We start from the raw sequence: 18,422 nt of genomic DNA on the forward strand, positions 1-18,422 counted from the left end.
TTTTATTTCTTCCTGACATAATGTCAACAATGATCAATACAATAAAAACCAGACAACAGCTTTCATTTGACATGCCTTAAACCCAAATCAGAATGCATTATTTTATGTCTGTTAAAATTTTTTCAATACACTAAAGAACAAAATCAAATGGAAAACAAATTTATTGAAGGGAAAAAAAGCAAATTTGAATGTTTAAAGTGTATGGAAAAGTGACAAATAGGGAATAAAAAATCCCTTTTTCAAGAGAGGATGAAGTAAATATTGACTTGTATTTTATGTACTTACTATATTTTCTACAGTGACTATTATCTTTGATTGAAATCATTCACAAGGATACAAATGATGTGAAGTGAATCCAATAAACGACATGCATTTGCTTATGTTCAACTTCTAAATGCCACACACATCTCCTGTAGCATTTCAGAAATTTGGCTCCACAAAAGGACACAGTTTATGAAAGTCAATTATGTTTATGTTTTAGTACTTCAATGATAATGAAGGGCACAGTTCCAAGAGTTAGGGGAGAGCTGGGTTAAAAGTGCCAGGTTTCAGGCTAGCAAAAGAATTCTGGAGAGCCTGAAATTCTCTGGGTTTGACTCAGACATCTGCAAAATGAGGTGCTGACCAAGACTCCTGAAGTGTCTTCCAGATCAAGAGTGAAAAATAGACAAAAATTCTATCTTCAACCTAGAAGCAGCACAGTGACTGGTACAAAGTGGGCACTTGACATACATTTAGCAAAATAATGGGAATTAAAAATAAATACACATGTATTTTAAACAGAGATTTCCACCCTGTGTTCCATGGTGTGCTTCTGAGCTTGGGTGTGGGTATAAGAACTGTCAAGACAGAGTTCTCTCAGGACAACAGCCCTTATCATTTGGTACTCAGGCTGTCTAAACTTAATCCAAAAAATATGAGTTGCAATTTACTTATAGAAACAAAGAGGTTTTCTTATGCAATGTATGGATGTAAAACAGGCAGTTCTCTAAGAATAACTTCTAAAAAACGGAATAAGTTTATGTATAGTTGAGTACATACAGAGAACACACCACAGTAATCATTCTTGAGATAAAATCTTGCTAAAGAACATTTACTATAATACTTGCAATTTGTTTCATCTTTATGGCAATTCAGTCTTTCTGATGGTAAATGGGAATTTTTGGTGTGAACCTCTGAATTATTTCTTGTAATTATTACTTACTTTTGCAACTTTGAAAAACCTATTTTGGGGGAAAGATGATGATTTATAACATATATATAAATGTGTGGGGGTTAATGTTCCACACAGTACTCCATAGTGTTTCTTGATATGACAGTTTTAATTTAGGGCCTAAGAAAATAAAAGTTCTGCATCCACTGGATGTCTGAGCACCTGTATTTATGATTCATGACCTTCCACTCCCATTCTCCTAGACAACTTTTGTGCCTTTACCTCTATACAACGAAAAGCCTGATATCCAGGTAATAAAGCTACCTTGCTGTCTGTGCTTCATTCCAAAGGCTGGTCACCCTTAAGGTAGCTGCTGGTCTCCGCATGTCTGTAAATCCACAAGTCGGCTGGAAACACACATTCAGCTACACAGGAAAGACTGTCAGAAAGCAGCAGGTCATGAAAATCAGTTAGAGATAGCCCATGGTAACAACAACCTGTAATGTCCAGTTCAAGGGCCTTCCCTACCAAATGAACAAACCCACCAGCTCCTTTCACTGACTTAAATGATATTTGTTTTATGTGGCTCTTTATCAAAGGAGAAGGGACTGCTATTAAGCTTCCAAACAACAAAAAGCTAAAAAGCTGTCAAATGAAAACCTCTCTTGGAAACATCTGAGAAACATTTGGATTTTATAATTCTCTTCTCGACTTTGATACAGGTGATGCTTGAGTGATATGGGTAAGAATAATGTGAAATACATGTGCAACCAAGTAAACCAGGTACTATGACACTGCACAGAGTATAAATGCTAAGAGGATCACTCTATTAAGTCATTCAGTTTGAAAAGCACATACTCTGAAAAATAATCAGTCCAGCATTCTATTTTGGGCAGATTTTAATTTTGTTTGGTCTTTGGACATGTCATACTGCTCACTGTACTGCTCACCATACTGCTCCAAATAAATGCCTCTTCTAAAAGAAGGCAATATCTTCGCTAGCAAGTCCTACACAACTTCCCAATTCACATATAATCTATCTTGCCAAATAGTTTCAAAGTTGCAGTAGGAATGGGCAAGAGAAAAAGGATGAAGTTTCAATGAGCAGTAGGTACTATTTCATCATGAACTCAAATTTCTAATGACTAATATGAGCTGCAGTTTACTTATCTAATGACTAATCTCAGATTAAACTAGTCATGTTCACAAAAATGTTTAAGGAACTCAGTCTACACCGAATATTACTTAATAATATTAACTTCCCCCAAAATATTACAAATGGACAGAGGCTTAGCCTTGCCTTTGATCACAGGGTTCTCTTCAATTCCCTCCCTCAACTTCTTTTCCATCCACCCACTCTTAATGGCTAGCTCAATTGTTACCGCTGCTGTATGGCTTGGCATTCTCTCTGCTAATCCCCAGCACACACCTGAAGAGCCCAAGTTGTCCTCTTTTTTAAAACAATGTCCTCAGTGACAGCACTCTTTCCTTTCCCTGTTTAGTTATCTGTAGAAGTGGAGTAAGCAGTCTCAAGGACAGGGTCCGTGAGGGTGGAGGCTTCTTTTCCATGCATTCATGCATGCACAAAAATTTTCTCACATTTACATCTAACAGGTTGCTAATAGATATTTACTTGAAAAAGTAACATCCATGTTTCTGAAGGTTAGCATCAATTTAGTCCTGACCTACATCGTTAGTTCTTTAAACTAAAAGTAACATTAATACCAAGTTCGAGACCCTAAGGTTGTAGTGTGTTGAGTGGATGCAGTCAAGCACGTTCTGATATTCAGGTATTTTGGGCATATTAGTGCTTACCAAATTGTTGCTCTATGTGAGACACATTTAGAGAGAGTAAGAAGATCCAACCAAATTCCTCAGTTGATCCAACCATTCAGGTATGTAGAGTCTTATTGCGTATTATGAACTTGTAATTTTGCCTCAGAAAGGATTTGGATAACTTAACCAGTATGGGTGCATCTGAAGACTTGCTCAACTAAATAACAGGGTACTGAAAATTATAGAGGTGAGCTAAAAATTAAAGAAAGGCAAAGACGACTCTGTAAGAAGAGCAGGCTGGTTCACATCTATGAGCTGTAAAATGGGTTTATAAACGGTACAGCAAATTATCTCCACTGCTTATCGGCGCTCATGGATCTGATATCATTGCCAGCCATGCATTGGTGGCTGGCTGTCCTCCTTTCTATGTACTCTCCAGGAAGGTCAGAGGGGCATTTGTTTGTGTTTACAGACCAAGGCACAGCACAGTAGGCAGATAACCAAAATCCCACATGGACCCACTAAAAAACAATGCTAACTCGAAGAACCAGACTTCTGGAAATATTAACTTCAGTAAGGTCCTACATCAACACCAACAGGCTGCCCATATTCATGGTGTAGAGGTTTAAGCCTTCCAGTTGAAGGAAAAAAAAAAAAAAAAACTTGTCTGGGAATTTTCAGAGGAAGTATGTAAAGCACACTATAGGCAGAATGATAATGGACTATTCATTGCAATGACGAGTCCATATATGCTCATCGTGCAAATAAATTATGATTTCATCAATATTTCCATTTTCCGCTGCTGCTTGAGATTCCAGTTTGGTAACAAAAGCAAAAAGGAGTAAAACCACTGCCTTTTTTTCTTATTCTACCCAATAAAAGCCAAAAGCATATTGCTCTGGAAGTACATTAAGAAATCCAAATGTTGAAATTTTAACATACCTATTGTTAAAATATGTGTTTTCGTTTCACTAGGTAACCCTGGGAGGAAGTACTTTCAAGTTTCCACTATAATTTATTTTTGATCCTCTTATAAGTGTCATAAATCTTGCAATCTATTTTTCAAGAAATGATTAAATTGCTCACACTTTTCCTCAGATCAAACTAATGTAAAATGATGTTAAGATTACGAATTTATGTCAGCCACTCTAATAGTGAACTGCAATACCATTCAGATGATTTGCAAGCACATGTGAGGAAGGATTCCAAAGTGGGGGAAAGAAATTTCTCCCCACAATACCAGCAGTTTCACAAACCTCCTTTACTAAGAATTTTTCCAATATCTGCTCAAATATAAAGGAAATACTGACATGAAAACCAGTCAAAATACTGATAAAGCATGCCAGAGGAGAGAGGTGAGGGGAGGATATTCCAATGTCTCCAAATTACGAGTATTAAATTCATATAATAAAAAAGGGAGTATGGAGATTGGAGATTAATTGCATGTTGAAAGAAAAGGAAGCATCTTGTCACTCAACTGAGCTCTTGACTACTAGGTTGCAAATTTAGGACAATTACTTTAGAATGGCTTTTACCAAAAAACTCGACAATCAAATTAAAATAAGCCATTTGGTATAGAATTTTTTAAAAAGTACTTCATTATTATATTTTCTTAAATTCTAGAGAAGTATAATTCTCGCACAGAACACTAAGGAATCTTTTTTCCATTCATAGATCTGTTAGAGTATGTGTTTCCAAGAATTGAACATATGTGTGAAACACTGGGTTGACAGAGTTCCTGATTTGTAAGCACATGAACATGTGTGTTATACACACCCACCCTAACCTAACAGAAACTACGTTTCTGACTTGAGAAAAGAGTCTCTTAATAATATACCAATTGTGCAACTGAAATAAATATCGCATACCAACATTTACTCCCATGGATAAATAACACCATGCCAGTGGAAATGGTGTAAGTTACCATCATTCTACTGGGTTTGTTTTTTCTTTAGCTCAAATAAGTGTGAGTAATTAACATTTGTGCAAAAGACTGAAGGTAAAAATCATAGCTACAGAATAATATCAGTATCTGATTTTCCAAACTTTACAACTAACAGATGGAAGTACATGCTCCTATAAGAATTAGTTTATTAGAGAGCTGACCAATCAGAAAGTATCATTAAGCAAGGACCCCCCTCCCCCCAGTTCTACTTCAATTAACTTGCCTTTTGGAATTCTTTAACACCGCTTTCAACTTAAGCTCTGAAGGAACCTCTCTTTAACTCAAGACAGTAAATTTTATTAGAGCACAGTAGCCCCCCCCCAAATGTGTATAAAGACCTACTCACCACACTGTTCTTTCCCTTCAACTTTGTTTATTGATGTACTGAACATGAAAAAGTACAAAGAATTCAAACACAAAAGAAAACATGTACAGCCTCTTAAATACTCAACAGAATATATTTTCTATTCCAACAGATGTGAAGTAAGTCATACTGTACAACTTCAAATAAATACCAGCCTTACATTTTATTAAGTGCTCTGATAAACACTGTAAAGTGAAGCACAATTTGCATGCCCTCTCATCAATGCCTCGGTTTGCTACAGTAGTATAGGAAAGAAGCATGTAGCTGCTGTTTTCCCCTGAGGGAAACCTTATTTTTTTTTTAAGTATATACATGTATTTTATTTATTTTTTTTAAACGCAGAAGGTTAACTCTGACAATCTAAATGCACCTAAGGATATGAGAAAGTGCTAAGCCAATTGATCTCTGAACAGCATTGAGTGGGTCAGCATGAAAACTCGCTTATTCACTTTAGCACGCGCCTCACAGTATATGTACTGTACTATACTGAAATTTTTATAACTACAATTTTAAATAATAAAAAATAAAACTCAAAGCAACCGCAAAGATAATGTACAACTATGTTATGCATAGCACATTGCCTGTTCTAGGGGAAGCATGTGAGCATCTCAGTTTATACAAAAAGCAGGACGTAACTATATAGTTCTCAGTGCATCCTGATGAAGGCAAATTCTGCCTTCAGCTTTTTTGAAAATTTATTATAAGCTAGATGCTAATCAGAAAATATTTTGTATTTTTTAAAATTTCTTTCATACATGGTAAAGACTTATTTTATTATTTCCCCAAATAGTGGTTTAAGCATCATACAAAGTTAAATTTCAATAGCATACAGATATTTATGATTTTTGTATGAAAAATGTAAGGAAATTTGTTCAAAACCTATGGTTATACTCATTTTTCTTTTTTACCACAAACATATTTATAAACGAAAATGTAGCATCACCATAAACAGCTGAAGCTAGACTATCTACAGACAAAATTAGCAACGAATCTGATGCACTGTAAATTCAAGTCCTCAGGACAACAAAAGTGATTAAGCAAGACCTCAAGTAACAATGTTAATGCCATTTACAAAGGAAAAAACTGATACAAAAACATTCAAAACCTGAACATCACTTGGCATGTAAGGGAAAAAAAAATCAAATTAGCTGAAAGGTTCATAAACACAAGGTCTTATTTACATTACACAAAGCTCAGGTGTTAGCCTTAAACGTAACTTTCAAAATACCTTCAAATATATCCAACTCAGATCACTTTTGCCGATTTGCTGCAGTACAAATCATGTGCAACATCTTTTTTCCTTAAGACAAAACAATTCTTCAAACAATACTGCAAGTACATCACTAAACACCATGAGCTCTATCTGAAGGGATTTCTTTAGGAAGAACAGATTTTTTCCCCCGTCTCTTGGTAATTTAAATTTCTTGCCTGCTCTTATATATTCTTTTGTAAATTTTTTTTATTTGTTTCAAAATCACAAATCAATGTGAGCCACCTATCACATAATAACCAGGATGATCAGACGCTCCACTGGTGATTACAAAAATGAAACCAGCAGTGTTTCCCTCATTGATTCTATTCCTTTCATACAAAGATCTCAAAAGTATTTTCTACATCATAAATCTTTCTAAATTTTCCAACCACTGCAAATTTCCTGGTAAATTTTAAAAGCTCACTAGGTGTCATATGAAGAGATTTCTCAAAGTATTCAAGTCAAAATATTTGTTCCAGGACCAGTAAAAAGTTTCTCCAAATTTTCTTTTTTATAAAAATAGATGCTTTTTTTAAACCCACATCAAAGAGGCTCTTATCTCTTTGGCAAGGTACTGCTTTACGAAAAGTTCTCCAGTATTCTTACAATAAGCGTTTATAATGTAGCCCCCCCCTTCCCCAACCCAAATCATAATTACAAAATAAATACTGTTTTTAACTTCATAAATAAAAATGTAAACTTCAAAATACTTTTCTTAGACATAACAGCAATGCTTTAAATGTAAACCAAACACAAAGCTAATCAGAAAAGGAAAAAAAAAGGGGGGAAAATAAGACACAACCAACTGAAGAATTACAACACAAAGCCTCAATATTTACTCACAGGTTCAAGGCAGTTATGTAAAAAGAAAAGAAATGTCTTCCCTTAGCTGAAACACTTTAAAAGGTCCACCTTCTTCAAAGAAGGCAATAGAATGCAATGTGACAGGTAAAAACCCTGTACCTCTTGTCCATATTCAAACATAAAAGATATTTAAGAAGTTTTAATTCAAATACTAGCAATAAAAAATCTCACATATTTCTTAGGATGCTAAGTAGTCGTTTTATCCCCATCTCAACACTGACTTACAAAGACATTTACTAATGTATAAAGTTTCTCTTAACTTGCCTTTGTTGTATAGTTTTCATATATAAATGGACTGAGGACAAGAGCTCATTAGGCTTTGTGCGTTTTGTTTGTCTTAAAGGAGACCTGCAGTACTCTGTCTCCCAGACGGTATCCATTGAGGCTAGCTATCGCCATGGCGGCCTCATCATAGTTTGTCATAGTCACAAATCCAAAACCTTTGCATTTATTGGTGTTAAAGTCACGGATGACCTTCACGTTGGTGACAGCTCCAAAAGGCCCAAACATTTGCCACAGGATACTCTCATCTGCATCGGGAGCCAGGTTGTACACAAATATACACCACCCTGTTCCAGGGTGCCCAGGGATATTAATTCCAGCCAAACTGGTCATTCCATCAATGGTCATTGGAGAAAACCTACTAAACAAAATAGGGGACATACATGCATGTACACACACACACACACACACACACACACCAAAAAAAAGAGAGAGAGAGAGAAAGAAAAACTGGTTACAGCAATGGACTTTTTTTCCTTTTTTTTTTAATCCCCCCAAATTTTAGCAATTCTCCTCCCCAAAAGATACATGTATAGCTATTCAATTTTTCAATCAAGCTATGTGTGGCTTGCAGTGACATGCTGCACTATCGAGGTATTACTAAACTACGAAATGGTCATTACTTGCCGCACTGAATAATACCATCTACAATGGCAAAGAAATGTACTTAGAACGGGCTTCATGAGGTATGCAGGACTGGGGAGCAAAAATCAACACAAATAGAAACATGCTATAATGTTACAATGCAACACTAAAATAATGGGTTTTTATATGACCAGGTGGCATCCAGTGGTATAGAAATATTCCATGAGTCAACCATGCTTCAGAAAGCAGCTTTTCATTAGATTAACATGCAAAATAAAATCCAACACAAACTTATGAGGGTAGAAATATCACTCCCCAAATCAAAGAAACTAACTGTGGGAAGGGATTATGAATATCATGAACCTCTATCATTACCTCTTTACTCCATAAGCCATATTGAGCAGATTGTCCAACCTGCAAAACACACATTTAGCAAACTTCAGTTTTAATGTTTCCCCTTGATGTTGAAGAAAACTGGGCTTGTTACTGCCACGTTCCAAGGGGACATCTGTACATTACTTCTATGTGAAGCCTCAGAAGACTGGGTCTTTTCACATTCCTGAGAAAAGGGGTACCACTGCCAGCTTGTCCAATGAATAAAGCCAATCTCTACAAGGGTCAGTGCAGGGGAAACAGTGGTGGTCATTTGAGGAAACTACTTGGAGGAAATATGGAAGCTCTGGAAGAGTTAACATGTGTGCTCTCACTGAGCAAATGCTGGGTGCCCACAAGTACTTTAGTATTGTAAAATTGCTTTACTAATTCTTGAAGATATCAATACACACACATAGACTGGGTGGCATGTCCAAGAACATAGGGCTAGCAAAATGAAGGAATTAATATTCAAACTCTGAAGTTTATTGAATTCTTTAAATTTCCCTTTATCTCTCAGCTTTGAAGGATTTTCATCTTTTAGACTCAAAGGGGTATAATTACAGATAGAAAAACCTAATGGACCATCTTGCTTAATCCTCCCATTTCTTAAATATACTCTGCTAAGGTCTAGAGAAGGACCTTAGCTTTAATGAGCAAAAAGTCAGGAGCTTAAGACTCTGAACCTGATGCAGTGTTTAACTGTGCCATGAAAGGTATAGGACCATTTAGTTTTAAGAAGCTAGGCAAGAGACAACCAACTTGAACTTATCTTAAAATAATTTTTTTCTTCAATGCTGGAAACTGAACCCCGGGCCTGGTACATGCCATTGAGTCACATACTCAGCACTTAAAATTTTTTTAAAAGAAAGTGATTGGGATAATTACATACTTTTCCCATTGCATAAATTAGTCTTGGAGTCTCTGATCCTTCCTGGTTTTGTTAGTTTCAAAAAAACTAATGTATAGCTATATGACCACCATAAGCTGCCACAATGCTTAACACTCCCCAAATGCCAACCCAGGTCAGGGGGCACAAATATTTTCTTCTTTTAACACCTCTGAAAGATTAAGTTTGAGAAAAGTATCAACCTTTCTATAGAGCCTGAGGTACAGGTTGCAGCACATATGAATAAGCAACTACCTTTAGTCCTATAAAAGCCCAATCTCTCTTCTGGTCTTTTAGAAATGGATGAATGTTTTCTATGCCCATCCCTGCCCCCAGTTTCCACTGGGAATTTATGTGTTTTGCAAAAATGAGAAAGACTAGGTCAATGTAACACGAACTAAGAAAATGGAACAAATCACCATGACACAGGATCCTCTTCTGGTGTGTGTCTTGTCCCACTACCCTCTCAATGTACCACTAAGCACAGTGGACAGGCCTGGGTCACTGCTGGTTAATTATATATACCTGGTGACTAAATAAAAGCAACAAGGTTACCAAGATTATGATAAGCTACTTAAACCAGGATGCAAACTACCAAAAAGACTGGTTCGGTAGACCTGTTGGCACATGCAAGTGGTAGAGCACACGTATGAAGAGAACCTATATGTAAGGTCTTTGTGTTCCATAGAGATGATGACTATACTCAAAGATGCCAGGCCTCTATACCGAAGAACAAAGGTCACAAACACCGTAACAAAGATGAGTGCAAATTGGCATTACCAATTTGAAAGTTATCTGATACAGAAAACTGCATCAAGCTGCAGGAATGAGTAAAGGATCCATCTGGATATGATAACCTGAAGAACAGAACAGCACCACGAGGCCTCTGTCCAAAGTGCTGAAAGGCCAGAATTCAGAGGCATCTTGTTACTTCACTCCAAATAGAGATATGCCATCTACATCTACTAATTGTGTCCTCAGGATGGGACTGCCATGATTTCCCTCCACCCACATAGGACATCAATCTCAAGTCCAGAGACAGAATTTGCTAAAAGTTTTCAGTACTTTAAAGTAAAAACAGAGTGGAAACTAAACCTGCCCCAGAACTGAGAGAAAGACATCTCAATCCACCCCATCCCTGAAATCTCCAGGCAGGATGTCTAGGACTTTTACACAAGCATCTCTGAGGACCCTCTGATGGGCCTCACATATGCCCTACATGTGAAGTCCTATGAGACACCATGATCTTCACTGAATTCTTTACTTAGCTCCCACTTTAGGAAAAACTCAGTTTCTCAGAATTTAAAAGCAAGTTATCTACCCTTCTCCTCCCCCACTATCAGGAAGTGTAGGGGGGGACATGGATTCAGGAAACTGGGCCAAGACCCCGTTGAAACCCTCTGTCTATACATGGCCCAGTTTTCCTTGTTCTCTCAGTGTTATGCATCCATGTTTCCCAAGCAGCTTAGAGCAAGCAGAGGGTCCATCACATGAGCATCTCACAGCACAAGCCTAGTGGCAGTTGGGAAACTATATACTAAGCAGCGACAAGATAAAATAGTTGATTGCTTGGACCAAAGAACCACTATTACTCCCTACAATTGTGTGTGTGTGTGTGTGTGTGTGTGTGTGTGTATGTATGTGTGTGTGTGTGTATATATATATATATATATATATATATGCTGGGTCTGTCCATAGCTCGAGGATATCTTCCATACACAGTCATTTAAAAATGACCATCAATTTTTAAGTGGAGACCAAGCCATCAGAATGACTCAAGTTTGCATGCTGAGATACTATACTATGGGAAGTAAATGTTAAGATTCCATCAAATACATACTTTTATTACTTAAAAATAACATTCTTTACTTATATTTTAACAGATGCACTGCACCCAAGATCTGCATTCAGTCCCCATGCACCATGCATGCTTCCCTACAGAAGACTAAGCAGTCCTCAGAGGGCAGAGGTGACCAATGGCACCATCATCTGTCTTTACCCTGTACATATCCCCTTATAAATAACTTTAAGTGGATTTGGAGGATTAGATTGGATAACCTAGCTTTAATTAAAATTATCTCGACTTAAAAGGTAGCTTAAAAAGGATTCCCATATTGTGGAAGGGGAGGGGCAATCTAGTTGAGAATGACAATAGTAAGAAAAACTAAGAAAAGGGAGAGACAATTATCAATTCTAGTATAAGCCACTTTCTGAAGTTAGACATAAAATAATCTAACATGTATCACATGAAATTAAGAAATCAAAAACTATCAATAAATCATGATCCATAAAATATTGTTATTGATAGTTTTTTATGGATCTTGATTTAAAGGTATGTTATTTACTAATACATTAGGTGAATAAAATATAAAGTCAGCCAACAAGAAAATCAATAACACATTTGATATACTGTACAGTTCATCTTTATTCTTTCTTTATTCTCTGATCAGAGTTTATAATTTAATGTATATCATAGCCCAAGTCCACATGCACATATAATTTATGAAAGAGCACACACAAACATGATTTTATCAATAGGAATTCAACTATAATTACTTATTACTGGAAATATTCTGAATACACCATATGTTAGATAAAGCTTTCCCATTTGAAAGCCAGGTGTTTATAAATAGAGAATAAAAATAAAGTACCTGCCTAATTTTCAAGAAGCATCTGACAGACTGTGGGAGAGGCTATATTCAAGTAAAGAAGTAGTGAGGAATCAAAGTCAGAAATAAAAAGTATGAAGAGAGACTACTAATGAATAAAAAAATAAAATTCTACAAGTAACTGTTATCAAAACTTCTCCAAAGGACTGACCAAAGCAAGATGAACAAAGTACCCCCTCATCCAATTAGATGGGATCATCTGTCTCCTATGAACGAGGAAAGTTATCCCAGAGGCTCGATACCAGTTTCTTCCAAAAGGAAATTGTGACAATGCAACCAGCAACATGCCCTAAATGCAGCTCAAGTACTGACTGAAAAGACTCTTTCAACAATGTATATTATATAGGCTCCCAGAAGCTGGCATTAGTCTAGATCACCTCTGATGAAGCCTGAGCTGCTCCATCAGAAAAGAACATGAAGAGATTTGGCCAATAATATAATATAATGCCCAATAATATACTTAAGGGGCTGAAATTGAACTATCCTCCCAAATAAATAAGGCTTGTCTTATTTTGAAAACTATAGTTGATTTATTGAGCATATTAGATCAACAATGCTCATAATAAGAAAATTTACTATTAATGGGAGTTGACTGAGTCATAAACCTCACATGGGCACTTTTAAACCTGATCCTCATTTACATGGATTTAATTTTTTATCTTATAATATGTGGTACACTTTTGGATATTAAAAGCTCCTTGACTATTATAATACTTACAACTGTTTTCTCCAATCCCTCTCAACTCCCAATGTACTATAACATAAAGTGAGACATTTTCTAAAATGTCTGCTTGAAGGTGACAAACTCAAAAGCTGAGGGCATCAGAACACAGACAAAGCCTTTGTACAGGGCACTAGACCTGAACTATGCAAAACACCAACAAAACACTCAAGACCCTTCATTCAAGGGACTTTGTAAATTGACAGAAGGGTCAACCTTTATTCAACAGAATGACATGGGGGAAAAAAAAAATCCAGGTAATGACAGCCAAGGTAATGACAGCCAAGTTAGAGAAAATGAACAAAAGCACAAATCACATCAGGTTAAACCTGAATTCTAGAAACAGATTCTCTAATACCCATTCTAGACCAAACACCTTCACTGAGCACACTGGAGAAGTTCACATTTGACTCTCTGGACAGAAACTGGAGGAATGGAGGTGAGGAGAGAGACAACAGTTAGGAGTCTCAAGGAGGACTGATTCCATTTGCCATCTCTTCAGTCCTTTGGCCCAGCCTTGCTCAGAACTCAGTCTTGGTTCTAACACTGTTTTACTTAATGATTACCACAGAACAAAAAAAAAGGAGCTTAAATCAGAAAAACAAATTAAAAATAACTAAAACCAATAGAGTTTTCTTATAATAGTGTGCTGAAGTTAACCAACAGGCTGCCAAGGAATCACCTGTAAAATTCATTTGGGCTTATCTGTCCTCAATTCTCAGAATGCATACATACATACATACACACACACTACACCACACAGAAACTCATGGAGGAAGATGCCATAGTGGAAATCTACAGGAAGATAAGAAAAGCTCAAAATGAATATTATGTTATTTCTTTCTCCATCAGGGCAAGTATCAAGCAGCCTGATGCATCTCTCTTCTAGTCCAACTGGCACTACCATCCACCAAAGTCAAAGGTGACACACACTGCTTTTTTCCTCACAAAGTTACAGCAGCAGAGCTCAATCACATAGGAACCCAATCACCCAGTTCAAACATAGCCTTTGACAGTACCATCTCTTCTGCCATGGCAAGAGCCGATTTAAGTAGGAATTCAATGTGGTGTTTATGGCAAATTTCTTTCTCACATTTCAGGTAACATACTTGAATATTTTTTAAAATAAGATATTATGAATGATTTATCCCACTCTCTTGAGTACTCTAAAACCCCAATGAAAAAAATACATGTGATTTAAGTCAGAAAACATAACTTCCATCTCATTAGGTCAAGTTTGGTTATATTTTTGCTAATTATTCTGTCTCAGGAAAGAAATAAAATTAATATGTGCTTGTAATAAAAAAATATGTGGGGGTTAGATGGCATTATGGCTATAGTACACCATATGGCCAAAAAGGACATTAAAAAAATTCTGGAAAATAAAAACTGAGTAACTTGTTTATGAAACCAGAAACTGTGCTCTGTTGAATTTCTTAAAGTCTCTATTTTCACATGCAGATTAGGGATGGTTTTGAATGATTTCCTAGGTTGGTTGTTATCCCAGGATTAGAGTAAAACTTGAAAAGCTGAAATATTTATACCTATCAATGAGACAGTTCTTCCTTGGGTTAATGTCCTGGTCATTCTATGGACTACAAAGAGGTCAAAAATTACCACCCTCAGGCCAAATCCACATAGCCACCAAATGCTACATGGTCCAAGAGATAAGAACAGCTTTTACATTTGTAAAGATCTGTTTACTTTAAAAAAAAAAAAAAAAGACATTCAAATACTGTAACTCATAAAGCTAAAATATTTACTATCTGGCCCTTTACAGGCAAAGTTTGCTAACCTCTAACCTACAACAACAACAAAAAAAAAAAAAAAAAAAAAGAGGGGGGGAGAATCCATTTTTAGGAACTTAAGTGTATTAGCATAGGTTATGATTTTTGGATGATGTATATGCTACAAAACAATAACTCAAAGAGCTTGACTTAAAAGTTTTTTTGTGTTTCAACTTCATCAAAAGAAAAACTTTTTACAAAGGGGAAATAAATCAGAAGCTCTGGAGGCAGTTCATTAGACCATCTGTAGGTTAGGATTTCTCAATTGATGTTTTAGGCCAGATAAGTTGTTGTTGGCTATCTGTACAATGTGAGCTATTTAGTAGAATCCCTGGCCTCTACCCACTAGATTCTAGGAGGTCAAAAACATACAGCTCCCAAATTATGCCAATATGAATATCTCCAGGCACTGCCAAAAGTCCTCTAGAGGCAAAATCACCCCTGGTGGAGAACCACTGTCCACTGTTGTAGATAATTGTCCTTTTGTCTCCACTTCTAAATAGCAAAAGAAAACTATTCCCCCAAGTAGATTTTTTTCCCATTTAAAAAAGAAAAAAACGACATTAACAACAAAACAAACCAAATATCCTGTTAATAAAAGCACTGGACAGTAAACCTGAGCATTCTCTTTTAGCTCAGTAGCTGGGCATGAGAACTAGACCAGACTTACCTAAAACGCTGAGCCTGCTGAGCTAGCGGTCCTGGATACCTTCTGTTTGGAGACTGGTACAGCTGGGAAAGGATGGCCTGATTGGTTTTTTGGCTTGGATTATTAGCAAACTTTACAGTGATTGGCTCTGTGGCACCAGGAGGTTTCTGGCCATTTAGGCCTTTGATAGCTTCTTCTGCCTCAATCCGCTTGTCAAATCGAATAAACCCTACACCCCTTGATATGCCTATGGTAGATGTGAGTAAAGATATGGGGAAGAGGGAGTGGAAGGAGAAGGGGAAGGAGAGAAGAAAGGATAAATTAATTTTTCCTTCTCAAGAACATCTTTTCACTCACATAAAGCATTTGCCACAAAATCACATCAGAAGGAATGTTTTTCCTTAGCAATTCGATGCAGAATCATAATTCCGCATTTTTTAAAATGCATGAAGTCAGCTAAACAATCTGAGTTATCACATGCCTTCCAATAAGCCAAGACAACGAGAAAGCACAAGTATGTCCGTCCATGTTTTCCCTCACACACTCCCTTTCTCTCTCCCATGCACTCTCCTTAATAATGTCAGCAGCAAGGATCAGTTCCATTTTCCAAATGTACTATGGAATAAATAGTTCAGAAGTAAGGGGCCCAACAGCTCCCTTTCTTGTAATAAGAGCAGAACCAGGCATTTACTAAAAAATACATGCACTGTAGTAGAAAGATACACTTTAGCTCAAACTTTAAATAATATATTCAGCTTAATAATATTATGTAGGATGTAGGTCCTGGAAAAAAATTGTCCCAAGATGGTCTTCTGGTTCTCCTAAACTCCCCTGTATTTCTAATGAGCTAACTTATATTAGAAATGTAATGTTACATGGAGGAAAAGAGGGAAAGGAGGACCCAGCTCTTAAAAATAAGTAAATAAGTAGAGATTCAAAGCATTCTGGCCTCTACTGCATTACTCTTAACTATGGAAGACCATTCCTGTTCATATTCTCCCCACTTTGAGAGACAAGAATGATAAAGCAAAGGATGGCCAAGAACTTTTTCAGATTATGAGAGATGGCAGAGGAAACCCAGCTTACTCCACAAAATTACTGTGAATAGGCTAGTGGGGTGGCCATGGCTGGTCACCATGAGGTGAGCAGCAGCAGGATAATGCTTTCCTGGCAAGCAAGTAGGCACTAATGGCACCAATCTGGGACCAGCAGGTAGAAAAGTACCGATGATTCAGAAACTGTATTGATGAAGAAAAGGGGAGTTACTAAGAAAATGCACTAGACCATCATCATTTAGAGGAACTTTATAAAGAAATGAAGGTCTACTTGCCTTACAGTTAATTGTGTATAAAGTCAATGGCTCAGAATTTTCTGAAGTAGATAAGGCATTTTTTTTTCTGGATGCACTTAATCTCAGAAAGCCCTTATCACTTTACCTTTTGTATGTAAGCTATATTCATTGCACATTATTACCACCTGATGGCTAAATAACAAAATTGCAGGTTTTCATTTTTTTCATTTCAGGTAAAGTGAGTAAGTTTTCCTTGAAAGCCATAAGTATGAAGATGAAATTACAGCAAATATATCCCTTCACTTATCTACTACCTCCTATTAAGAACTAATGACCACTAGGATTCAGCTGTTCCATTAGGAATGCATTAGATTTGCAATGAAATGGCCTTTACACAGGATGAGTCACCTAAACTGGTGGTCCTAAAACCTGAGCATGCATCAGAATAATCTAAGAGCAAAATGCCCATCCTCTGAGTTTTATTGAGTAGATATTTTGGGGGGAGGGGTCCAAGAATTTACAATTCTAGTAAGGTTCTAGAAGGATGCTAATGATGTAGGTATCATATCGACCCATACCTGAGAATCACTGACTAAAACACAAAGTGGTGAGCTAGGTCCACCTGTGATCCCACATGCTCAGAATGAACTATCAACTAGTTAAGAGGTGAGATGGGCTTTCTGTAACATATATGAAGTCTACTCTCAATTTATCAACTTCTCTTTAAAATGAATTAAATAAAAAGCATGAATGATATGAACAAAATAAAAAAGGGCATTTTTGTTGCTTTGAACAAATTTTATCAGGATTACTGTGTCTGGATTTCTATTTGACCCCCCCCCCCCTAATAATCTATTTGATACAACAGTATGATAAAATGTGTAAGAAGGATTATGAAATAACTAATGCAGCTAAAACCATATTGTATATGCTCTTACTTGACTGAATTTTCTCATGACAGCAAAACCTACAGGCCATTCTTCCAGGCATGTATACAGTGGCAGAAATCTCTAACCACAAGTCGAAGGGTGGTGCTTCCTATGAAGCCAATTACCAGCACATAAGGGCAGAACAGGCTCTCTTGATCAAATTCAAATCAACTACACTGATCTGCAATTGAAGATTACAAACTTAGCCTAATTTTTATTCTAAGGCTAATATGCTACTTTCTTTATTAAAAAATATTCACACATTGTAATATGTAAGGGTCTTAATGTGGCTGCTTGGAAACACAGTACTATGGGTGATCATTTTTCCCCATGTTATCATGATTCTCTATTTTTTAAATGTTCATAAAAAAATGAGTACTGCTGCTGTAAAAATATGCCTGAATTTTTTTTCTAAAACTCCATAATCAACTGTCAGCTTTTCTTTAAGAAGTACTGACAGAAATGTTACCTTATATACAAAAGTTTCTTTAATAAACATATTATTCTTCTCAGTTCTGTTAAAAGCTGCATTAGGCATAACATAAATTTTTAACATTCAAAATTCTGTGCTCTTACTGCATATGACTGTACAGTACAGCGTGGACCTGGAGAACAGCCTGAGCAGCAATCGCCAGCATGGTTGTAGTGTGATCCTCCCTTGGAGGACTAGCTGCATACTGCTGCATTAAACTTTGCTCTTTACAAAAATAAGATTGTTTATTAGTATTTTATAAGGAGAATGGGGGCTTTTTTCACGCAGTGGCTTGGAAATGAAGATTATGGCATCTATAAATTTATTACAAGCCATGAAACAGGCTTCAAACCTGCACCTTCAGGGTGGAAATGACTCAAGCTCACGCACTACACTCCACAATCTATTTTTGTCCATGCATA

The 18,422-nt window shown here is 36.6% G+C and overlaps 1 protein-coding gene across 17 annotated transcripts in view; it reads right to left on the reverse strand.

Annotated features, from left to right (window-relative positions):
- Positions 1–5,193: 5,193 nt before the first annotated feature.
- The window catches only part of Elavl2 (ELAV like RNA binding protein 2), a 153,348-nt gene continuing 140,119 nt past the window's right edge, over positions 5,194–18,422 (reverse strand). For 6 of the 17 annotated variants that reach the window (XM_058586386.1, XM_058586385.1, XM_058586383.1 and 3 more), the window contains exons 6-8: positions 15,330–15,555; positions 8,597–8,635; positions 5,199–7,997 (exon numbers count right to left, since the gene is read on the reverse strand). In XM_058586386.1, the coding sequence (XP_058442369.1) occupies positions 7,667–7,997; positions 8,597–8,635; positions 15,330–15,555 (596 nt within the window). In that variant the 3' untranslated portion in view covers positions 5,199–7,666. Of the gene's footprint in view, positions 7,998–8,596; positions 8,636–15,329; positions 15,556–18,422 lie in introns of all 17 variants that reach the window. The other 11 variants (XM_046467381.2, XM_058586389.1, XM_058586391.1 and 8 more) reach the window with 6 other exon arrangements.

This window comes from Marmota monax, unplaced genomic scaffold (assembly GCF_021218885.2).
Source record: "Marmota monax isolate L192 unplaced genomic scaffold, Marmota_monax_Labrador192_F-V1.1 WCK01_AAM20220418_F8-fsc00033, whole genome shotgun sequence".
NCBI lineage: Eukaryota > Metazoa > Chordata > Mammalia > Rodentia > Sciuridae > Marmota > Marmota monax.